The sequence below is a fragment of the Antedon mediterranea genome, chromosome 8 (genome assembly GCF_964355755.1).
Source record: "Antedon mediterranea chromosome 8, ecAntMedi1.1, whole genome shotgun sequence".
Classification (NCBI taxonomy): domain Eukaryota; kingdom Metazoa; phylum Echinodermata; class Crinoidea; order Comatulida; family Antedonidae; genus Antedon; species Antedon mediterranea.
Window position 1 is genome coordinate 10,093,655 of NC_092677.1, and position 25,611 is coordinate 10,119,265.

Here is a 25,611-nt window from a genome sequence, read left to right on the forward strand (position 1 = left end):
GTTGATGGCTGAGGTACTGTAAAAAGAATACGTTTCTGGATGTTTGGTGCGGTATAGTCGGAAGTTTTTAATAATGAAAATACACTTTTAATTTGTTTTATTTCTAAAATATTGTCTTAACTTTATATTTACAATGGCCCAATGCGCACAGAGTGCGCGGGAATTCATTCAGAATTCATTTGGGCCTATGGTGGCTGTTTTATGTAGCCACGACGCTGAGGTCATTGCACAGAAGAACAACCTGACATTTGTGGAAATGGCACGGCCCTTCTGTAGGCTCACGACCGAAGGTAAATGGATGGAGTACTGTACCTTAAATTATGTTTTGTTAATTATTTTGTCTACCATCATTAATAGGTGTTTGCATCATGATCCATTTTGACTATTATTAGACATGATGTGTAGGGCCTGGTAGGCCTAGCTAGCTAGCTAGGCTAGTTATCCTACTAGAATAAAAAGATTAGGAAAAAAAAGAGTATTTTGCACACCACAGTGTCATATAAATATATGTGCCAGTACAGTAGACCTGGATAATGAAAAACAATAAATTAATTACAATTTTCCCTATGAACACATAGGCAAGGAGAATCGGTACTAATATAGGCCTAGGCCTAGTTTCCGTTACAAATGCACAATCTGTCTTACTCTTAAGTAGTATACTAGCTAGTAGAGTAGTAGAAGTACAGTACATTATATGTTTCTGTTGTTTTCCAAAACAACTTCACAGTAATGTGACATACTGTAAAAATTAGATTAGAATCATGTGTTATTATTATTTTAATATAACTGCCTCCCATTTTCAGCTCATATTCGAGATCCACAAGGGCAGGTGAACTCGATTCGCAACATGCGTATCATTCTAAATGATATGAACAGTCAGCCTCCATCTTCTGCTATTGTCAGAAAAATGCTCAATGATGTAGTCGGAAGTATACACCCAAACGCTGAAGCCTCCAAAAGCATCATCACAGCTGGAAATTACAATCTACAGCTTAGTAGTAAGTTTTAAAAAAGACTCTTAGTGAAAAAAGGGTTGTATAATACTAAATAGTGAAAAGGGGCTGTATAAGATTGAAAAAAAGGTTGTACAAGAGTGAAAAAAAGGTTTTATAAGAGTGAAAAAAAAGTTTGTACAAGAGTGAAAAAAGGATTGTATAAGAGTGAAAAAAGGTATAAAAAAGGTTTGTATAAGAGTGAAAAAAGGATTGTATAAGAGTGAAAAAAGGTATAAAAAAGGTTTGTATAAGAGTGAAAAAAAGGATAAAAAAGGTTTGTATAAGAGTGAAAAAAGGTATAAAAAAGGTTTGTATAAGAGTGAAAAAAGGATAAAAAAGGTTGTACAAGAGTGAAAAAAGGATTGTATAAGAGTGAAAAAGGGTATAAAAAAGGTTTGTATAAGAGTGAAAAAAGGTATAAAAAAGGATTGTTTAAGAGTGAAAAAAGGTATAAAAAAGGTTTGTATAAGAGTGAAAAAAAGTGTTTTATAAGAATGAAAAAGAGGTTGTATTTAAGAGTGGAACAAATTGTATCTATAAGTAAGATTGAAAAAAGGTTGTATAAGAGTGAAAACATATTTTTATAAAAAGGATTGTTTAAGAGTGAAGAAAGGTGTCATGTAAGAGTGAAAAAAAATTGTATATAAGAGTGAAGGGTTGTATTAGAGTAAGTTGTGGTTTGACACAGTCCTGTTATATAGTTATACAATGGGTAGAATTAATAAAAACTATTTCTTTTAAACAATGAAGTCTAATTACAAAACAATTTGTTTAGTGCATTTTGCTGTATGCTATTTATATTTAATCCCTCTAAAGAGCAGCTCTTGGCAATTAATTAATATAATTATTTTTAGGCCTGGCACAGAAAAATAAGGTGAATATACTGTGTCATTGTTTCATAGTTACCTTCTTTAGGACATTCCTTGAATAATTAATAACATGTTTACTTGATTTAGTTTTGGTTTTACTTTCCAAAACGATAATGTTTCAATGGTCAAATTCAATTGTTTTTCTTTCAGGTTCAACTCCATGGTTTGAAGCATACAGAGAGCACTTCCTGCAAGTTACACTTCCATCTGAACATGAATTTATTCGTCACTTCATTGCTTGTATCCTTCAGAAATCAAAACATACTTCACTAATACATGTCCTCTTTATATGTTGTCCCTGAATAGGGTTGGCCATAGTGTTGAAACATATACTGCCACTTAGTCATTAACAAGAAAATGTCCCTGAATAGAGGTGTCCCCTGAGTAGAGGTTGGCCGTAGTGTTGAAACAAATATTGCCACTCGGTCGTTTAACCCGGGGAAAATATCCCCTTAATAGTGTGTCCCTGAATATGAGTGTCACCTAAATACGAGTGTCCCCTAAATAAAAGAGTAAAATCTGTACAGATTCTTTCATGTACTATATTATGTACATATCCTTCAGATTTAAGGACCTCATTATAAATTTATCCTAGCCCATTGTTTTTCTGTATACATAAATAGTAAAGTATCATGGCAAATTCTGTGATACAGTATCACATATGTAAAGTTGTTTGAAAGTGAATGTAAAGTTGTTTTGTACGCTGACGATTGTGCAATTTTTTACTCCCATAAAGATCCAATCGCAATCCAATCTAAACTCCAAAACAATCTCGTATCATGCAATAATTGGCTGATCGACAATCAACTTTCGCTTCATATGGGTAAGACCGAATGCATCCTGTTTGGTTCTAAACGTAGATTAAGCAAAGTAAACGAATTCTATATTGATTGCTTTGGAACGACTATAAATGGATCAAAATCTATCAAATATCTAGGTATTGAGATTGACCAAAATGTATCAGGTGACGTCATTGCCCGCTCTGTTATAAACAAAGCAAACGGCAGACTGAAATTTCTGTACCGACAATCATCATTTCTTAATTCGCATTGTCGCAAAATTCTTAGTTTTGCTTTAATCCAACCGATGTTCGATTATTCGGTTTGCTCATGGTCTTCTACGGTAAATAAAAATTTAAAATCAAAATTACAAACGACTCAAAACAAAATGGTTCGTTTTATAAAAAAGTTAGGTCCCCGATCTCATGTTGGTCAATCTCAGCTAAACAACGTTGGTATGTTAAAAGTCCAAGACCGTGTCGAATTTCTTAGAGTCTGTCATGTTTTTAAAATATATAATCATTGTTGTCCACCTTATTTATGCAATCGTTTTATTAGAATTTCAGACAGTCATAACTACAATACTAGGGGATGCAATTTTAATTTTAGAATCCCAACTATCAAGCCAATGGCACATGTGACCTTTTTTTACAATGCTATTAAAGAATGGAATAATTTACCAATTAACATTAAGGAATCACAAACTGTTTGTTGTTTTAAAAGTAAAGTTAAAAAGTATCTACAGGAACGTTCACTAGCTCTAGAAACTAATTAATTAGCGCTTCTTCTTTTTTCGATTGTCCTTTTTGCTGTTTTTTGTCATTTTTATTATGTTGCTTTGTTTGTCTTTTTTGATGTTCTTTCAAAGGACCTCATTGGAAACAAGTCCGTAGAGGACTTTTATGAGTTATCCTTGGCATCCTTGTTTTATATTGGTATTTTTATATTTGTCAATTTTAATTGTATGTCTGTGATATTTTATGTACTGATGCCGAAATAAATCAAATCAAATCAAATCATCATAGGCCATAAGCCTAACTTAAAAATAACACAGGTTATACGTACATATGTAACACTGGGAATCCGTAACACTGTATCACAGAATTTGCCTAATGAGACTGGTTATATGTGAAGATATGGTACAGAAAATCAAGTGTTTATTCTGTGCCAATAATTATGTGACCAAGGATGTACTAATCATAAACATAAACATTTCTTGTTTCTTTGTATATTTACCCTTAACTGCCCCGTCAGGTATGCTTGTTGTATCCTCCAACCATGCAGACCCTATTGATCAGTTTTCTAAGTTAAACCAGCAACAGCATCAGCTGCAGCATAGTAGTGGGATCAACAACCCTAAGTGGCTTTGTCCAAACATCTTCAAGTACTACATCTTGTTACATGATAACACAGAAGGAGAAGAGGAAAAGTAAGAGTACCCTAAAGGCCCATTTACACTAGGACGATAACGATGGACGATAAATATATAAACATGCATTTTTTTTACATAAAACAAAATAAATTAGAAAGGTTTTCGTTCTAGAACTATAGGATAATCATTTATGCTGTCTTTGATAAAAATGTTTTTAAAATTCCAATCAAATGACGTCATGATAAATAAAAACAATAAAATAGTTGTATTGTCACGATATTATTGCTCTTACTAATCATGACGTCATTTGATTGGACATGTGAAAATATCATTTTCATCAAAGAAAGCATAGAAGGTTATTCTATAGTTCTAGAATGAAAAGTTTTTATATTTCTTTTGTTTTATGTATGAAAAATGCACATTTGTCTATTTATCGTCGATCGTTATCGTCCTAGTGTGAATGGGCCTTTATGCTATGTATTTGATTTTTTTATAGTCTGCTGCTATAAATTTCATTGAACTGTGTTCAAGATAAAAATTCAGCTTACAGTACAATATATTTCAGTTACAGTTATAACCCCTATTAAGGGGACTCGTTGGTACACCCAATATTGGTGTGTGCCAAAGAAAGGGTCTAGTTTAATTGACTATTTTATATTGATTACATAGAATTATTATACATATCCTTTCGTCCTACCCCTCCTGTCATATATGGTAATGCAGTGTGTATTTAAAAACACACCAGATTATCTACTTAAAGTACTGTAAATTACACATTAAGTGTCATTTGGAATTAGCCCTAGCTTACGGAAAATAATATACTTTTTTTTTTAAAGTAGGTGTGTTATAAAACAAATAATGAATGTTTTGTATTCGTTGAATGGAGAGAATATTTCATGAGTTTAAAAATTGACTGCTCTATTTTCAACTTGGCTCGTGCCTCGTTATATAGAGCAGTCAATTTTTCAACTCATAAAATATTCTTGCCATCCAACTCATTCATTATTTGTTATACTAACCAACACAAGGTCTTGGGATCTAATCTTGATAAACATTCTTTTTTATAAATATTTCTAACAGAGCTGAAGCTGTCTATCAAAGCATGAAGTCCACGTATGGCTCTCACGCCTGCCATTTGCTAAGAATAAACTCAAGATCCTTACAAGCGGCTGAGGTTGCTTCCATCGGGAATGAGTACACAGCGAATATGCCGGATCCATGGAGCCAATTTATGACTAATAATTCAGTAGATACTGGTCCTGTAAGTATTCCTTGTTGAGAATAACAATATTTAATGTTTTTTTTCATTGATTGCATAGAGATTTACTCCCCCTCCCCAATCAACTAAATAAGATTTAATTATAATAAAGAATAACTTTTAGATTGGTTCTTGTAATTCATAGGATCAGGTAGAGATGGATATATCTCCAAACGTTGATAGCGGCGGCTTTCCAGACAAAGTGACAGAAGCTGATCCGGAACACATGAATGATCCCACTCAGCCTGGGGAACCATTTCCAGAAGATGATGGTAAGCATGTGACAAGAAACTTGTTTTCTTCTTTTACAGGATCCTCAATAATGTCTTTAATTATATGATCTATATATTATTGTTTTTTTGCCATTATTGCCAATTCACAACCAACAGATAAAAATACCTCCATTAGAGGAAAACAAACCACATACAAGATACAAATATGATACAAATATGTTCATATATTTAATGATCATTGACATTTAATTTATTAAAATTAACAGCTAATCTTACTAAAATAATTGAATTTACTATGATTATATAATACTGTATGTATAGTATCATGATTAAAAATCAAATTTTCAGATAGTCCAAATGGACCAATGCCCGACACAAATCCTTCGCATCCACTTTCCCAGCCAAACGATGTCGTCTCGCACCCGTTAGCTGTCGGCCACGAAGCAAACGAATCGCAAACAATTATCACCGAAGACAACATGGATGCGACAGATGGAAACAATAAGGACATTGTTTTAAATAAACTTGTTGGTGTTCACGGCGCCTGTCTTACGTTGAGTGATCACGATCGATTACGAATATTCATCCATGAGTTTGTTGTGCGCGGATTGTTGCCGTATATTGAGAAGATGATTCGCACATTGAGTGAGCAGGTATGTCTGCAAGTTATTGCAAAATCAACTCAATTATTTTATTCCGTCAAAAACTTTGGCTCGAAAATTGTCTTGCTTGTACAAACAAAATACTAACAAAATCTTCTTCTCAGTACCATGCATAAATGTAAATGGGGGAATTTTCTGCAACTTGCAGCCTACTGGGTTAAATTGCACACAGTTGTGGATGACACATACCACAACTTTCTTCTCCCCTAAGGGTCCCTTCGTGTTGAGTGCTGCCACCAAATGGTACCTGTACACAAAGTGTTAGTGTTATTAATATACCAGACCTATATAAATTCCTGTATACTATGGATGGTGCAAGTTTACCATATCTTTCTATAGCACCCATTGGCATGATTCCACGATTTGTTAACGATTTTACAATGCCAAGTAATAAAATATACACTTTTCTTTATAGAGTACGGTTAGTTATAAGTATTTTTTGGGATTTTTTTCAGTTGGCCTCCAGGAAAGGAATTTCGAGGAGTTTTATTAGCGCAACTAAGAATTGGTTTGGTGGCAAAAGAAATTCAGATAAGGCTAACAAAACACAAGTTGACATGGGCGGAAAGTATGTACACAGTAAAATCATGGAACTCTCTCCATAGCATTGGGAGGGTTAACTTTAATAGTATTATTGCTGCTAAAGTATATATTATCACAAATTTGATTTTAATATTGTACATAGTTTTTGTAATTCTTTATTTTATTTTTATTTATTTATTCAAATATCCACTAATTACAGAAAAAAACTGAATTGCTTGGGATTTACAAAAAATATAGTAATATAAAAAAAAAACTTCATGCTTGTATTGTTTGTCTGGAGTTGGAGAGACTCGTCCTTTTGGCAATAGTTGTCTTGTTGATTGATCTCTTCTCCTCAGTGTTCCCTTTTTATGCTTCACTGAATGGAATAAATAAAATAAAATTATAAATGTGTTTCAAAATCATTATCCCAATACAATACTCATAATTAAAGCAATTCCATTATTTCTACACAATATCTTCTTTATTTACTTTGTTTACATTTATTTTAATCATTGTACCATTTTTTCTAGGTACTTACGTGAATCTCCAGAATTACAAATGCGTCGTCTTGGAGATCTGGCGTTTCTAGTTCAAATGTACGAGCTAGCGTATACATCATTCCATACAGCAAAACGGGACTTCAATAATGATCATGCGTACATGCATTGTGCTGGAGCTCTAGTGAGTTTTGTTATTTTTTACAAATATTTTTTTATTACCATATGATGCCTTGGTATGATATTTGAGGTTGGGATTATACTTGGATTGCATTGTGAATATGTTGTGCAGGGCCATAGCCAGGATCTGTCAAGGGGGGGTTCGCACATTAAGTATTTGGGTCACCCCACCCCCATACCTACCCCCCCCCCCCTGGGGTGGGCCTGAGGCGAAGCAAATTTTGTTATATGACACCCCTAGATGGCCGGAAAAGACACTCTCATGCAGCATTCTACCAATGAGCAAAACGATCGTACTTGGACTCGTGGACTATTTAAACGATAACATTTGTTGCCGTATGTTAGATGCGCGTGCTCTGTGCGGAACCGCCGATTGTTTGATCATTTACTCGATATTTTGTTTTGCGTTCAAGTTCAATGCGAACGTACGTCTACGAGAAGCCCCGAAAAAAGCACACTGGGTGAAGGCAAATGCAATTCTTATTATAGCTCTATCTATAATATTTATTTACAGCAATTTGTTGAGGAAATTAAATATGCCAATGTAAATAGGTGATATTGATACATTTGAGTACGTATCGGCGAAGCAAATTTTGTTAAATGACACCCTTAGATGGCCGGAAAAGACACTCTCATGCAGCATGCTACCAATGAGCAAAACGATCGTACTTGGACTCGTGGACTATTTAAACGATAACATTTGTTGCCGTATGTTAGATGCGCGTGCTCTGTGCGGAACCGCCGATTGTTAGATCATTTACTCGATATTTTGTTTTGCGTTCAAGTTCAATGCGAACGTACGTCTACGAGAAGCCCCGAAAAAAGCACACTGGGTGAAGGCAAATGCAATTCTTATTATAGCTCTATCTATAATATTTATTTACAGCAATTTGTTGAGGAAATTAAATATGCCAATGTAAATAGGTGATATTGATACATTTGAGTACGTATCGGCGAAGCAAATTTTGTTAAATGACACCCTTAGATGGCCGGAAAAGACACTCTCATGCAGCATGCTACCAATGACCAAAACGATCGTACTTGGACTCGTGGACTATTTAAACGATAACATTTGTTGCCGTATGTTAGATGCGCGTGCTCTGTGCGGAACCGCCGATAGTTAGATCATTTTACTCGATATTTTGTTTTGCGTTCAAGTTCAATGCGAACGTACGTCTAGGAGAAGCCCCGAAAAAAGCACACTGGGTGAAGGAAAATGCAATTCTTATTATAGCTCTATCTATAATATTTATTTACAGCAATTTGTTGAGGAAATTAAATATGCCAATATAAATAGGTGATATTGATACATTTGAGTACGTATCGGCTGGTGGTCTAGAAAAAAATAATTGGATGCCATAATGTGAACTACAGTACATGATACCATAGATATTATAGTGTAAAATATTAATATTCACTATAATCCTCTATGATACATTATACTTCATAGCCACACATAAATACTGATGTATGTCGGAAGGCTATATACTTTATGCATGCTGCCTGACTGCCAGTGATCTAAACAATTGGTACGCAGTTGTCTGGCGGTGTCCTTTGTACGAATCGTTCGTCCCCCAGCTCGCTGTGAGACGCGTCAATATCATGGTGAATGCAGGGACCAAACATTTATTTTTCAGGTTAAAATCGGCAATTCATTTGCAACTCTTAGAAATTTACAGACTATATCGCTCGAAGTACGCTCATACAGGGAAGAAGGTACTGTATGAGTTATTCCGAACAAGTTTACGAATTTTTTAATTTACGAACAACTTTTTGTACTGTGGGGCACGTATTTGGACGATTTTCGGAGATGAGGGTGAGGTATTGGGCATGTCGGGGATGGGGGTTCGCAGTCAGTTAAGGGGGGTTCGCTGTAAAGGGGGGGGGGGGGGTTCGCCCGAACCATAAAAACCCCCCCTGGCTACGGGCCTGTTGTGTCTAAATTTACCAAAAATTAGGGGATGGGATTATAATCAAACATGCCTAGATAATTGTGTAAGAAAGGCTGATAATAATCCTTACGTTAAGCTCGGTTTACACTATCAAACTAGATATGACATCACATTTCTTGTCACATAAAGTTTGATGGTGTAGGTAGACAGAGGTTTATCAATTTAAAAATTATTTTTCCTAGGAAATGGCAGCTACATCTGCATTTATGGTTGGTAGTTTTAACAAGGTATATCCATCGCATTACATGGATAGTGCTGTATCAATGTATGCCCATACGTGCAAGTAAGTGAAAATATTTACTCGATTCTCAGGGCTGTATCTCCACATACTATAATATTTGCCCAGTATCGTATGAATATTTGGTAATACAGCATCTCATTTGTATCACATGTGGTGCCTGTATCATGTAAGATTAGGTTATCTATGATAATAGGCAAAACATGTGAAAGACATATGATGCTGGGTTCTCAATTATGGAATGGAAGTTCTATTATAGCAGTTGCATCCAGTCCAGGGGGATTTTTAAATTTGTATATTTATATTCAATCGTCTAAATTTTCAGGCAATGCTTATTACACAAGTTCTTTATATCTTTGTCATGCTATTGTATTACACCTCCCATTCACCTACAGACCCTAACTATGATAATAACGATGTTTTTTACCTTTGTAATTTTAGGAAACCTAGCTTTGCGACACGGGCAATTCTCTTAAGTACAGAAACACTAAAGGCAAGGGGCATGTATGGAGAAGCTGCTATGGAATTTATAAGAATGACTGGAGAGGTAATTCAAAAAAATATGACTATAATTATTATAATATAATTATCGTAGTAGTGATTATTTACTGATGTTTTTGGTCAGCATAAAAGCCAATTTACACAGACGAGAGGTAACGGTAAGCAAAAAACCCCGTAGTTCTTCACTAGCTTATTACCGTTACCACTCGTCTGTGTAAATTGGCCTTTAGAATATCTAGTTTTAGGAAAGCTGATTGTTATCATTTTATATGTGTTCAAATTCTTAAGCTCTGTCTACACTATCAAACCAAATATGGTAGTGGTATGAAATCATCATGTCCATATATGGGCAAATTACATAAAGTTTGATAGTGTAGACAGAGCTACGTTTACGTACGCATACCTAAATTGAAATTCTTGCTTTATATTGTAGGATTCAGATTTGCGAAGTGCATTATTTTTAGAACAGGGTGCACATTGCTTTATCAACATGAAGACGCCGATGGCTCGTAAATACGCTTTCCACATGATACTGGCAGGTCATAGGTATAGCAAGGCAGGACAGGTACGCAAGCATCATTTGTAATTTTATTTCTTAACCATAATTCAATGGGATGAATAATTGTTTGCTACGAAGTCAGTCATTTGGCATACTTTGTCATAGTTTAAATTTATTTACATATTAAGTAATTCTTAGGTGGGTCTCGAACTCATGACCTCCAACCCTTGACCTGAGAACATTTTAAAAGCTTTTATAACTGACTGAGCATAACGTTCTGCCATTTACGACAATCTTAAATAATCCAAAAAATGTATTTACAGTAAATAAACTGCTTTTTTTTTAAATAGAGAAAACATGCTTTAAGATGTTATTGTCAAGCGCTTCAAGTTTATAAAGGAAAAGGATGGATCTTATCAGAGGTAAAATATATTATAAATGTACATTGTACCTATAAACAAAAATATACATACATATATATGCATTTTAAATCTAAGAAGCCAGTTTATATAGTAATATGATACAATCATCCATGTTCATAAACCGCTTTTGTAATCTTTCTTTTGGGCCAAAGTTTTATTTTTTTAATGCAAAAGTCTACATTTTAACAATATGCTTATTACAATATTTTTATCACCTTGTATCCTTGGGTATAATCCTAGTATTGACTTTTGGTATGGATGTGGGCCTCTCTCTAGCCAGTTTAGATGAGTTTTTACAAGAAATGCTTACCAATCATTTTTTTCCTGAACTAGGGTTTCTCCGGGGTATATTTGCACCATACAAAGTCGGCCCAATTTCGTGTTCTAGGGAGGTGGGATTATACCAGAAGATATATCGTACATTATTTTGATGTTTTCTTTACAATAATAGGATCACATCAACTTTACCATTGGTCGACAGTCGTTCAATTTAAAACAGTTAGAGAATGCAAGTGCGGCATTCAAACATCTATTGACATACGACAGTCGACAACCAGCTGTCCAACAGGCTGCATTTCTGAGAGAATACCTCTTCGTTTTTCAGGTAATAAATGTATTATTGAGTGTGTTACAGCACAATTTTTAGTAGAGTAAAACATTGTGGATTTTTAATGTACACAGTAATTGGTGACCAATAAAACCCCAGAGTATAACTAAAACCATACTACTAATAAAAAGTCATAACTGCATACATCTATTCTCACTGTGACATACTAAATGTATATACAATATGCCTAGCTCTGTCTACACTATCCAACTTTATGTGATGTGCTCGTGTGCACTTTAAAGAACCTAGTACATCTTTCGAGACGAGTAGGGGGTTACCCCGGTGTACTAGTTCACACACACACTGTCGTGGACAGACTTAATGGTGTGAAATAGCGCTATATAAATGTCGCATTACATTATATGGACATAATGATATCATATCATTATTTATATTTGGGCATATCACTACCATATTTTGGCAGATCACACTTTTTTTGTTAAACTTTGATAGTTTGACTTTATTGATTGATTGATAGTTTGACGGACCTTAACACATGTTCAAAACATGTATAACATTATTAAATTCATTACTATTGTAAATTATTGTATTATAGTTTATTAACCTAGCTTGAATGTTTTTTAATCTAGCAACAAATGACAATAGCAGCACAGGAAGGTAAACCTTTAGAGCCAAATTTACCTCAGCTACCACTACCAATCATAAACAAAGTGGCTACCAAAGTGCTTCTGGCCAATGCTGAACAACCTACATTACCAGGTAAACACGTTTTCTATTAAGTGTGATGTGCCTAAATGTGGTAATAATATGCCCAAATATGGTAGTGATATGACATCATCATGTCCATATATGGGCACATCACATTTTTTTGTCACATACAGTTTGATAGTGTAGACAGAGTGTTAGTAATGCATGGTGACTGCACTGGCATATTTGAATAGATGATTTACACCACTATTCAGAAGACACCTATTAAAAGGAGACACATTCCTATGACACAAACAAGGGGTAATAATAATACATCTTTCAATATACGTCCTCATATTAAGAAGACACCCATATTCTTGTTTGTGTCCCGAAGGTTTCTCCTTAATTGAGCTTTTACTTTATTTCTTTTACCAACTAATCTTTAATGTTGTTTTTTATAGACAACAAAATAGCAGCCACTTCTGTATCCTTTGATCAGTTGTACGACTCGGCTGAGAACGACAAATGGTTTGAGTTAGAGGAAATGGTTGTGAAAGTTGCCAACAAATCAGCACTGTCTACATTAAGACCGTCACAGAAGCTGTTGCATTCTAGAACAAATAACAGCCAACGTCCAGTTGCTGTGATTAGAGGTGAGACTGGTAAATTGATAATTGTGTGTTGAACCGTGAGTGAGGGGCCGAGCGGTTAAGGCAGTGGAACCGTAATTATGTAGTCATAACATTAGCAAGGGTGCAAAGCTCAATCGCTTCATGGTTCTGGTGGTAGAATGAGCCTTCTCGGATGACTATGAAACCATAAGTCCAGTGTACACTAGCTCATGTGCACTTTAAAGAACCTACAGTAGTATCTTTGAAGACGCGTAGGGGGTTACCCCAGTATACTAGTACACATACAGCCACTGTCAAACAGCCACTTTGCAATTGGACTCAACCATTTTACCACCTGTTGATCCCATCCTTCACTATTGTTATTATGTCTATCTCTTTGGAAGTACATCTTAGTGAGAAGTTGAATTAAAAAGAATTGTTCAAACTCTCTCTGATGTCAAAAAAACAACGGTGAATCCATGTGAACATTGTGTGTTTTACCTTGTCCTATAAATAGACTATTAAAACCACTGAATGTGTACATTATCAATAAGTAGTACTTATTTATTTTATGTTATAATCTGTTATTAATGTTTTGATGCATTCTAAATTTCTGCATTTATTATCATATTTTAATATTAACATTTGTTTTTCTTTAGAACCCATCACTGTTGAGTTAGTTCTGACAAATCCGTTGAAGGTGCCTCTGATGTTGTGTGATCTGTCTCTTCTTTGGAGGTTCACGCCATTGGACTATGAAAAGGTTAACAACGAAACTCCAGAGAAACCACCGACAGTGATTTCAAACGAAAATATATGCGTAAGTCCAAAGGTAATTCATTTTCCATAATACATGCTTGTTTTTTTTTTTCCATTGTACTAGGTTCCTATAAATATTTGATGGTAACAGTCCAGTTTACACTGATAAGCAGTAATGGTAAGCAGTAAACGGTAATGTTATTTCTTATGACCATTTACACAAAATGTGGAGTGGATGGGTGGTTGAGCGAAAAGCCGATCAGGACAGATACAGATTATATGCGGGACAAGCACATGGTTTTCCGTCTACCGTTACCACTGGTCTGTGCAAATTTGTCTTTATGCATTTCATGTGAGTGCATGTCCTACAATATAAAACAAATTCTCAATAGTTAATACATTATTATTTTCCACAGATGAATATCGCAAACGAAATGATTCGTTCCCAAATAATTCCAGAATTTGAACTAAAAGCAAATGAAATTAAAGCAGTGAGTATTTGAATTTGTTTTAGAATAACGGTTTTTAATTTGTTAAAGTATAACCTGACCACCTCCAACCCTGCCAAATTCTGGTAATTCATTTAATTACCCCTTGTGTAGGGATGAAACTAATACTAATAGTAAAAAAAATAGGTGCTTAAAAATAAATTTTTTTTTCTGTAGGTGCAATTATCTTTAACACCCGAGAGCACGGGTGAACTAAGCATTATGGGAATTGTGTACAGTCTCAGCGCTCCCTTGCAATCGAGTAGCACAGTGCCGCCCTCAACGAACATGGAAATTACAGATAGTCCGTCTCTGAAGCATTCCAAGAAAACTGGATCGTCCACCGTGTCAGTTCGTGGCAGGCAAGACGTGGATGTACAAGGTCCGCGACTTAATGGCACGTTAATGGAGAAGAGGATTATGACTTACGGTCCTGATCGAAGGTTGGATCCGATAATAGCGCCCCCAATGCCACTATTAGAGGTGATCACAAATATGTTTCTGTTAAATTAAGTAACACAAAATGGATTGGGATCTAATTTTGCACATGTGTATACAATTTTTTAAGATGTGTTCCAGACTGCATAAGCAGCTGGAACTTTGGTGTTCATTTCATTATTGACATTTGACACATTTACTTTCAGGCATGTTTTGCAGATTTTCCATATTCTTTATTATGTGGAGAGATTGGACAGACAATTTTAGAAGTATCAAACAAAGGAGATTACTCCTTACACAAACTTTACATAGCATCAAAACAACCCCAGTGTTTTGCATTCAGATCTCCCAACAACACTGATATCCAATCAGGACCATTATACAGGACTATTCCATTAGGAGATAGGGAGGATGTTGATGAGCATGTTGTTAATGTTCAAAATTTATCATGTGTTGTGGAAGTGCCTCTTCCCAATGGACTCCTAAAGCCTGGATGTTCGGCTTCAATTCCAATGTGGATCCGCGGACCGGAAAAAGCTGGAATACATGATGTGGATATTTTGTTTTATTATGAATCAACTGAAGAGAATTTTAAGTTAAGGTAAGTAGAATTACTGTAAAAATGTGAGATTAATCGTCTTCAGCAAATAGATAATTTCCTACTCTTTTCAAAGAGGTTAGCAAGTTTGCACATGTGCATTATATGTACATGAACACAACAGCTTTGCATCTTATCTGACTGACTGTGGTGGGGTATGAGGTAATGAAGGTAAAGCCTCTGTCTACACTATCAAACTTTATGTGATGTGGCCATATATGGACATGTTGATGTAATATCACTACCATATGTGGGCATATCACTACCATATTTGGGCACATCACATTTTGTCAAACTAGTTTGATACTGTAGACAGAGCTTAAAATATCTTGCCTAAAGGATACAAGCAATTTGGCCCAAGCACCTGAAATCCTAGTTGGCCTTTCATTATATTCCTCCCAATACACTTGCTTTGCCATTTGCTATCTATAAACTTGTATGAAACATACAGTCTACCGTTTTTTCTGTTTCAAAGTAAAATTATTATTCATCTATTGTCTTGTTTGTCACCTAGGCATCGGGTATTGCGACATTCAGCCGTGATAAACACAACGCACTCTTTGTGTTTGAAGGCTACAGCCACTAGAGGGCATATACCAGAACACAACCAGGGCAATCAAAGTCTTGTAGTCAGTCTGCAAGGTGAAAACATGAACCAGGTAATAATAATAATAATTAAGTCTGAATTTATAATTCAGCAGTCTATGAAAAAATACAGTTATACAGTAGCATTTGTAGGTGACTCTCGCTGGTAATACATGCGTAATACAGGTGTCTCAATGGTAATACAGGTGTCTCCAGACTTTTTAAAAAAAACTTAAGAAAGGAAATAGAGTCCACTGTTTTCCAAGTTTTAAAATAAACTAGTAATTTCTAGTGTGTATTTTTTTTTCAATTTCAGGTGCATGATAGAAATATCACAGAATTTAGTTTAGAACAAGTTACTTGTGTGAGTAAAACATGGGCACTGGAGCATATAGCTACCAAAGATAAACAAGGTAATTGAAATATTAAATGGTTTTCAGGGGTGGATCTAGGGGTAGTGCTTGGAGCACTTGATCGTACTTTTTGACAGCTAAAAAGAAATTAATAATTTTTGATATCTATTTTGACAGACTATTACTATTATATGTTAGCGTTCCCCCCCCCCCCCCCTTTGAAAAATCTTTAATTCTCCCCTGGTATATAGACCAACTTGCTGAGTATAAACAAACGATAGAGAATCTATGCAGTTGATATGCAATGTTGACCCACCACTAGATTTTGCCCAATATTTTTTAAAGGATGGTGAATATAATAATCAATAAGCTTCACTTACTAATTAAATCATTTTATGTTATTCTTAGAATTTAAAATCAGTGGTGGTGAGTCTGTGATCTGTTGCCTCAAAGCCCAGCATTGTAAGCAAATCTGTACATCAGATAGCAATCAGGTGGTGTTCACTGATGGAGTACTAGGCAAAGAAAAAGTAAGCACTTGCAATAAGAAGCCACAGGGTAGGCTCCCTCACTCATTGACGGCCAACCCCTAAGAAGGGGTTTGTTACAAGCAGACAGTAGACTGTCTTTATACTGTTTTTTCAGTTCTTTCTTGAATGAGCAGTTTTTATTGTAATAGTTTTTATGTTTCCTGTCTATAACTGTGTGTTTCACATGTAAATAGTAGTAAGCTAACCCTTCACCTAACCTTACATGAGTTGATACAGGCACCATTTGTGATATAAATGAGATGCTGTATTACCAAATATTTCTATGATGCAATACCAAAAATCGGCTGGCATCTATATATAAATTTACGTAAGGGCAAAATTCGGTAAATCGCGCCTTACTTCTAGAATTTTTACTCGATGGTATATAAAGTTGGTTCGTACTTTCGGTACTGATTTTAACCACCTGATGTAACCCTGTTTACTAATTAAATTGAGTTAGATAATTAGTTATTGACGATTAAAACGAATTTAGGTTCAACGATTTGCCCCAAATAGGGGTGTTTTATGATCGTGGTATACACTGTCTAATGGATGTCCATCTTGAAAAATACCCGCCACAAAAATGCGAGGAGGCTTCGCATTTTCCTATCCCCTCCTACGATAATTGTTTTTAATAGCTGAAAACCGGTTGAACAGCTAGAGTACAGCATCATAATGTTGAAGACAGGCCGATTTTCTTTAAAAAATACTATGTTGATAGATTTAATATATGATTATACAAATGTATTGATTTGCGATGAATGGAACATACCAATCTCTCAGTCTGCCAGAGTTTGGTTTAACACAAGTAGGTAAATTTATGAGCCCTTGGTTTAACACATACGGTAGGTAAATAGATGGGCCCTTTGAGAATAAACTTCTTTGCAATACTTTGACAATACTGTAAATACACATTATTATACAAATAAACTTTATACTGACAGTTCTTTCTCAACGTTTGTATTAATTAAAGATGTATTGTCCCCCTGAAAAAAAATTTTTTTTCAATATTTTTGTTGAATAGGCCATTTTAATTGCACATAAAAGTTATTCACTTTGACCTCAATTTGGATTGAAAAAAATAATTTTTTACACGAGAAAATCGCAATTTAATGCAAAAATTAACCAACCGGAAGCTATTTGTCTGGAAGACAAATGTGTTCCGGTTTAATTTCACCCTTGACCTGAGTTAGCTCATAAATATTCATATTGTATGGATACATCGTGTGGATGATGATGCTTTCCAAATCAACAGCCAACAACGATAGCATGCAATGCATGCGTGAGAGATCGAGTAGTGATGCGAGACGAATCTTGAAGAAAACACGAAAACTATAGCTAGCAGAATGCTAAGTTAGAATTACAGTTGGCAACTTTGATGTTGAATCTTATTCATTTAGGTGAGTTTTTGTTTCGCTAACAGGAGAGGCCTAGCTAGGCCTAGGCCCGAATTTGCTGCTACTGTACTACTAGTCTACTACTAGGCCTACTAGTAACTACTACTACTACTAGCACTGACAGTCTCGAGTAGCCTAACTGCTGCCTACTTCTGTCTCTAGAAGTAGAGAGTGTAGTAGGCCTAGGCAGTACACTGCTAGCTAGGGCTACAGTAGAACACCACCAGAAGGGATGTATTTTTGTTTTAATCATGATGAATTGGTTTAATTTTTAAAGATTTCAACTATCTATTTGGCAGTGAAAATTAAAAAAAAAAAAAATCTAAATATTGTTTTGGATGTTTTACTGATGCAATATTTTAAAAATATTTTCTGTATCAAATGCAATAGGTTCAAATTAACATTCCGCAAATAAACATTTTATGCAGATATTTTGACACAAATTTCTTTTTTTTTTTAGGTTGATTGATTGAACAATAAGAGCAAGTAGTGAGAAACATAAAATGTATCGTACAGTGGCAACATTCACAATTTATTGAAACGTTTCTTACTATTAAAATGACACTTTGTAATGGATGTGAGCGATCTTAGAAGACTATAGCTGTCGTAATTACTGCCACAATCAACACATTGATAATTAGTAGACAAATTGACACAAAAAACAATACAGGAATTCAATCAGATATACTGTATATATATATTTTATTAACTCCTTTTGCACTGTAATATTATGAAGTGTAAGTAAATTTGAAGAATTTATCCTGTGTACTGTTGTAGTAGTTTTTTTTTAATTTATTGAATGTTATGTTTACAAAATAATATACTGTACATATAATACAAAAAAAATGATACAATATTTTACAAGCTGGACAAGAACATATTGGCCGAATGCAGCAGGAGAGTCAGAAATATTTTTCCTGCAATATCCAATCATATTCCAATACCGAGTCTATCATTGTTGTCTTTGGGTGACCTCTGTTCCAGTCTTCATCAGCTCAACGTCTTTAAAAAAAGTAAAAGCAAAGTATGAAAATCTGGAAAAAATAGATCATGCATATTTAGTGCAAAATTGGGCTAGTGAAATTGCTTACTTTGACATAGTCAAATAAGTATACTACCTTTCTATGGTAATTAAAACACATTACTTATAATGTTATAACTTATAAAAAGAGAAAATAAATATTTGACTTACTACAGTACAGAGAACATTTGTTTGTGTTGTAAAATGGCTAAGCTGACTTTTCCCCTCTGTCTACTTGTTTGTACAGTGCTGCTGGAAGGTTCTCAATTTCAGGCTTGTATTGTATTGCAACCATTTTCCCTGAAAAATGTTTGTTTTATTTTTATCATAAAAATTAGTTAAACAAGCTTCAACTGGCTGGCTGTATTTTCGGAATGTAGCTAAGATTGATGGCATATAGCCTAGGCCAGTCTATGAAGAGTACAATGTTATGTATAGATAGGGCCTAGCTGGGCATCTTCTGCAGGGACCCGATTGTCACAGTCTGCTTGCTACTAGCCTACTAGTAATATGCAGCAGCATGTATTAATTATTCTAGGCCTAGCCCTGAACTGAAAAAATCCCAGGTTAAGTTAATTAATTTACCTTCCTGTTATTATTGCGTTATATATATTATTATTTTTAAAATAACCGTCTAGGCCTACTTACCGACAAATTAACAGCTCAGCTTTACATATTTATACGATCAGGCCAGGGAAACCCACAGTCGAATCGCGTCGATCTCTGGTGGTGTTGTTGTACATACAACGTGCATCGTCCATTGTTAGATCAGATCTCTGCTGTGTGGATGCTCATTAACATATCATGCATATGTATGAGTTAGCTCTACCGGCCTAATTTCTGAGCCGATGAGTTCGAAAAAATGGTAAACTTATTTTGATTTTTTTATAAGCGAAATCAATATTTTTTTCGGATTTTTTTTCGGTGGAAGTGAATAACTTTATGTTAACTACAAAACGGTCTATTCAAAATTTGATTTTTTTCATCTTTATTTTTCATTTTTTGGGGGACAATACATCTTTAATAATTACCAAAAATATAAACGTCGTAGTGGTGTATCGTGACATGTACTTTAATATTTCAATCGATTATGACAGTGACAGTTTTAACAAAGTATTAAATCGCAAATGTTTTACTGTATTTAGAGGTATATTAAGTATAGGCTTATAAAACATGAACAAAATATTTCGTTACTGAGTGGATAAAGAATATATTTAAATTGTTCCTCTTTGTACCTATCCGCTTTCCCATCCCTCAACCCTAATGTTACATACAAAACACAAATTAGGTTTCTTTAAATGAGTCCAAATCAAAAATTTGGACTCATTTTGTGATAAGTTTCTCTTTCGGAAGTAATTCCCAGGGTGCTAATTTTAGTTGACTACATAAATCATCGTGTCTATTTATTCGTTTCTGTAAACGACAATGTACAGTATTATAGTCCTGCGGTACGTACATTTGAAATCGCCAGTTTTGTTACGCTGAAATTACTATATATTCGAGAACCATCTGTGGGCACGACCTAGATGGTACGCGAGCGAAGCGAGCGTACCATCTAGTTACTTTAATTCATGTTAGAGAAAGGAAACATAAAAACCATTACATATTAACTGCTCATTCAAGAAAAAACTGAAAAATCATTTTTTGATTGATAGTATATTGAGATACAGCACTGGGAATCAGGTGGTAATACCAATTGATAACTTGTCTATTCAATCAGATTGGTTTTGCTTAGCTGCTAAATGTACAACATGGATTTTACTCATAAATATTAATTAGTATTAGGCTTGAAATATACATATTCATGAGCTGTACAAATAAATAGTTTGTTGTTGTTTGTAAATTATATTTTCTGTTGTGATTTCAGATTGTTAGTTATGAGAGTCCATGCTCAGACTTTTTCTTCCGTTCGAAATTTAAATTAAAAGAAATTGAACCCCCTCCCCAAGAATTTTCTCGGACGTCAAATAATACAAAAAGTATGTCCGTAAAGCAGTCACTAGAGGGTGCTCTAGAGGTAGATTTGACCTTATTGGTGCTATGGAAGGTATGTTGGTGCTTTGTTTTAATTGATAGAATGAATTTTGTCCAACTAAACTCTAATTTAATTTAAGTCTACACTATCAAACTTTATGTGACAAAAAAAGTGATGTGCCCATATATGGACATGATGATGTCATATCACTACCATTATATGGGCTCATCACACTTTTTGTCAAACTAGTTTGATAGTGTAGACAGCTTTAGAAATGTATTTAAACCAACATTGTTTATTTGACTGTATTTCATTCACAGGCGTTTGTTGTTGACGAAACTGGTGTGAGTCATAAGTATGTTGGGCAACATCATGTTACTATGACGATGCTCGATCAGCAAATATCAACAATTCCAACCGCACAGGTGCATATTCTTTAAAATTCGTATTTATATTTAAAATTTAATTTGTAAAGCTCTGACTTACTATCAAACTAGAGTGTCATCTTAATACTGTTTTGAAAAAAAAAATTATTTTATTCTTTTAACATGGGCCGTCCTCTGTGGCAATATTTGGCCAAGTACTTCATTTTTTGTTTGTTACTTCATTCAGAGAATGGTTGAACAAAAAGCTGTGCGGTTTTTGAAAGATATTGATGTAAATAAAAGTGACGAACCAAGTTCAACAGTCATGATTCAGCTCATTAAATGTAGCCTACAACATCCAGACCATAAAGATCATGATTTCACCAAAAAACGGTTAGTAAAGAATTATTGGTGTTTATGTTAGTAGAAAAATATAAAACTTGTTTGCATTTGATTTTGTATTCAATTGGTTCTGATAGGGACATAATAGGGACTTTTCTCACTTAAACGTTAACTCCCAATATGTTCCGTCCACTTTGTAAACAACTTGATCTGCGTGTGCTCATGCATTACAAAATACTTTAAGAACCTGAATAATAACGTCAATTGAATATATTAAAGGATATCAAAACATAGAAGGATCATTAAAATTGCGTTATGTGTAAACATAGATTCTATTTTTGCGTTTTCCACTTACCTTTACCGCTTACTGTTACCGCTCGTCTGTGTAAACTGACCTTTATGGTTTGGTACAAGTCATACCCAACACCAAATTAGGTGTGTCAAAGATTCTTAAACTAAACTCAATTTAGATGTTGGGCTCCCAGAGTGAACTAAGATTAAATTTCTTTCATTTATCTTTAGACTATGTACAGTTCCAGCTACACTGCATCTATGCAACTGTACTGACAAGACACTGGCAATACAAGTTGATACGGACACAGCTCCGGACAACACTCCTTCGTAAGTATTCATCAGTTTTGCTGCTTTCCTTATGTTAAATAAGATTTAGTGTACAAATAATGAATTTGCCATGAGTTAATGAGATAATATCCTGATGAGTAGGAAGTTGACTTTCAACAACTTAAAATATTTTCTATATTCTAAATAAACTTTTTAAAATTAATCTGCCACCCTTTTTAATTGAATGTCAAAGATTAGGCCATTAAAAAGGTGGCTCTAGGATTGATGCCACCATGTGGAGCAGTTACTGTATAGACCGCTACCATGCAATAGTGCCCTATAATTGAAATGGGAGAAATAATTGCACTTTGGTGTGTTATAATAGTTAATACAAATGTTACTCATTTTTTTAGAATGGATACTTCCAGTGGCTACTACGTCACCCCCAAGCCCCCAAACTCGTCAGATTTTGTATGGGTGAGACAAGTATCTCAGCAGTTGGAGCTATCTGGTAACAGTAGCCACCAAATACATCTCCTAGCCTGCTTTTCCAAGGCTGGCGTGTTTAACTTAAGTAATATCAATGTAAATGTCACACGGAAGTCTCTTGGCCTAGAAGGAGAACCTGTTGAACAGAAGAAATTACTGCCTAGTGTTATCACTGTTAGCCAAACCACAAACAATTGAATGAATATATACAAAGGTGAAAATAATTTTATTTTAAATATGAGAGCGAAAATGTGATTAAGTAAAGTATAAAATGTAGATATATTAGTAGTTGTATCCATGGAAATAATAGTTACCATTCATATAATAAACATTCTTATTATGTAATATATATTAAATGTTAGATCATTTTTGTTGTAATTGACAAAAAATAAATATATATATCCGAAATATCTTTTTTTTTGTTCAGACATCCAATTTGATGTAAATACACTTTTCTTTAAATTTAGCATTCTATTTGTTTGGTTTTTTTGTCATATTTTTATCTGGTAAACTACTGAAATCTTGATGGTTTATAAATAAATATAACTGTAGATATTTTCATATAAGGAAAACCATGATTTTACCTAACAATAGGATCCTGTTCTGTGCTTGTGTTGTGGCCCACACATAGCACAATAGAACCCCTGTTTGAGGGGACACTTTTGGACCCAAACAAAGTGTCTACTTTATATATAGGGGTGTCCCTTTGATAGGGGTTAGTGCTAAAACATATAGTGCTCCTCATTTATTTCATGAGAAAGTGTCACCTTTAGGAGTGTCCCAAAGGAGGGGCTATACGGTAGATCAAGCCATTTAGAGTAATTCTCTCATTTTGGAATTATATGCAACGTTACTCACCTTTTAAAGTAGAAATTAACAACGAAGTGGAAAGTACTAGTCAATGTTATGGAATACATTATAACATCTATTAAGGGGACACTTTGGGACCCAAAAAGGTTCCCCCTCATTAGGGATATCAGATATTGCCTCTTGTTCATTTCACATCAAAATGTCCTCTCAATAGGAGTGTCCCTTGAATAGGGGTTGGCTGTAGTGTTAAAAGATATTGCCTCTTGTTCATTTCACATCAAAATGTCCTCTCAATAGGAGTGTCCCTTGAATAGGGGTTGGCTGTAGTGTTAAAAGATATTGCCTCTTGTTCATTTCACAGGAAAGTGTCCCCATAATAGGGGTGTCCCCTGAACAGAGGTGTCCTGCTGTAGTTCCCCTTTAATTTTATTATAACTGCACAATGATATATAATATGAAAAATAGAGTTATAGAATTATGTTTTCATATACAATTTTTAGATGATTTTTAAATTGGTATAATATATTGATATGTATTGATTTGATATGTAATTTCATTCAACCTTTATATATTATATTTACATATATCCTTGCTTTCCTAGGGGCTTTTCTGCTTCTTTTGTATTGATTGTGGCTTGCATTGGTCGTGTGAAAAAAGTTGATTTTTAATATTGGCCATAAGAGAATGATGTTGAAATTTATTATACATTATTATAGTTTTGCATAGGCTACTAATACAAATATTATTTGCCTTTTGGATTTCTATTTTCAATAACTCTTCATTTTTTATTTTGTATCTCCATCAACTAATTTTAAAGATGTATTGTCCCCCAAAAACTTGAAAATGAAAATTAATTAAATCAGACTTTGAATAGGTCATTTTGTAGTTTTAATCAAGTTAATCACTTCTGTAGAAAAAATAACATGATAAATGGTTAAATTCAACCAAAAATCCATTGGCTTGCAGCCAATTTGACAATTTTTTTGCTTTAAATTACAGTTTTTCAGGTAAATAAATTTTGTTTCGATCTAATTTTTGGTCAAAGTGGATAACTATTATGTGAAAATAAAATTGCATATTTAACAACAAAAAATGTAAAAATTATTTTTCAGGGGACAATACATCTTTAATAGGTGAAATAGGGCTATAATAACAGACTGATAACAATGTGCAATTAAAGGTGAATTATAAATTAAAGGTGCAAAAACATGGTTAATAATTTGAAACATTCTATCCCAACTTACTAAGGTTTTTTTTTTTTAAATATTAGTTTTGTTACCGTCTCTTTAATACTGGATTTTTAATAGCTACCTGTACAGTATATGTGTCTTTATGTTTGAAATCTGTTTATATTAAATTCATAATCTAATATGTATCTTGTTATAAAATATACCCCTAGTATATTATAATTATAATTGATTGCAGTTGTTCAATTGCTTTTAATCACTGTACACAATGGCTTTCAAAATATATATGATTTTTGTTTCTACGTTTATCATCATCTGGAGGAGTACGGCTTTGATTAGTTCAATATTTTATTGGTATACAGTAAACCCCTATCAAGGGTACACACCTTTGAGACCCAACAAAGTGTCCCTTTTAACTGGGTCCTCCCCAGAATACCGATGATTTAACCATTCTGTTAAATTCCCTGGAATAGGAGTTCTACTGTATAGCAATGATTAAAAATTTTTTTTTTAAACTGTATAAAAATAACAATTTTTTTTTCTCAATACAGTACAGTTTTTTGTAGATCTAATTTTTAAATCATGGGTTTATTATTTTTTAGTAAAAGGAGGGAGCAATTGCCACTTCCTGGTAAAACTCTACATTTTACATTTTATCAAGCATGATTGAACAGGGTGGGGGGGGGGGGGGGAGTTCTCCAAACTGGAATACCCAATTAAATTGGCTCTGTGGCAACCATTATTTTTTTAAGGTATTCAATTTCAGACTTATTTTATCATGTGTATTCTGAAAACTGCCCATGATGATTTCTATAAATTGTACCTAATATGGTAAATACTATGAATATATTACATTACATAATTT

At 34.2% G+C, this 25,611-nt stretch overlaps 1 protein-coding gene and 2 long non-coding RNA genes across 4 annotated transcripts; 2 read left to right on the forward strand and 1 right to left on the reverse strand.

Annotated features, from left to right (window-relative positions):
- On the forward strand, positions 1 to 25,420 carry LOC140056769 (trafficking protein particle complex subunit 8-like). Of its 2 annotated transcripts, none has more exons than XM_072102245.1 (28): positions 1 to 290; positions 804 to 998; positions 2,015 to 2,104; positions 3,898 to 4,072; positions 5,096 to 5,276; positions 5,419 to 5,545; positions 5,855 to 6,159; positions 6,624 to 6,736; positions 7,224 to 7,374; positions 9,505 to 9,605; positions 10,002 to 10,107; positions 10,495 to 10,626; positions 10,911 to 10,982; positions 11,434 to 11,586; positions 12,180 to 12,309; positions 12,699 to 12,890; positions 13,508 to 13,680; positions 14,024 to 14,098; positions 14,273 to 14,578; positions 14,740 to 15,134; positions 15,646 to 15,790; positions 16,033 to 16,129; positions 16,478 to 16,599; positions 20,885 to 21,064; positions 21,313 to 21,417; positions 21,605 to 21,750; positions 22,222 to 22,320; positions 22,674 to 25,420. In XM_072102245.1, the coding sequence occupies exons 1-28, from the start codon at positions 134 to 136 to the stop codon at positions 22,945 to 22,947; spliced, it is 4,497 nt and encodes a 1,498-aa protein (XP_071958346.1). In that variant the 5' UTR covers positions 1 to 133; the 3' UTR covers positions 22,948 to 25,420. The 2 variants fall into 2 exon arrangements, with proteins under 2 accessions (XP_071958346.1, XP_071958347.1); XM_072102246.1 differs by having other exon boundaries at positions 13,508 to 13,668.
- Positions 17,629 to 19,192, forward strand: LOC140056774 (uncharacterized). Its single transcript, XR_011846820.1, has 2 exons — positions 17,629 to 17,999; positions 18,457 to 19,192. It is a non-coding gene; the product is annotated as an uncharacterized lncRNA (long non-coding RNA).
- On the reverse strand, positions 18,861 to 19,799 carry LOC140056773 (uncharacterized). Its single transcript, XR_011846819.1, has 3 exons — positions 19,666 to 19,799; positions 19,189 to 19,317; positions 18,861 to 18,998 (listed from the first exon to the last, which is right to left on the reverse strand). It is a non-coding gene; the product is annotated as an uncharacterized lncRNA (long non-coding RNA).
- Positions 25,421 to 25,611: the final 191 nt, after the last annotated feature.

Bases quoted from the DNA above. Each gene is read 5' to 3' on its own strand.
- LOC140056769 (XM_072102245.1), top strand. From the start codon at position 134: ATGGCCCAATGCGCACAGAGTGCGCGGGAATTCATTCAGAATTCATTT. The intron at 12,891-13,507 runs GTGAGACTGGTA...GTTTTTCTTTAG, and splicing joins TCCAGTTGCTGTGATTAGAG to AACCCATCACTGTTGAGTTA. The intron at 21,418-21,604 runs GTGCATATTCTT...TACTTCATTCAG, and splicing joins CAACAATTCCAACCGCACAG to AGAATGGTTGAACAAAAAGC.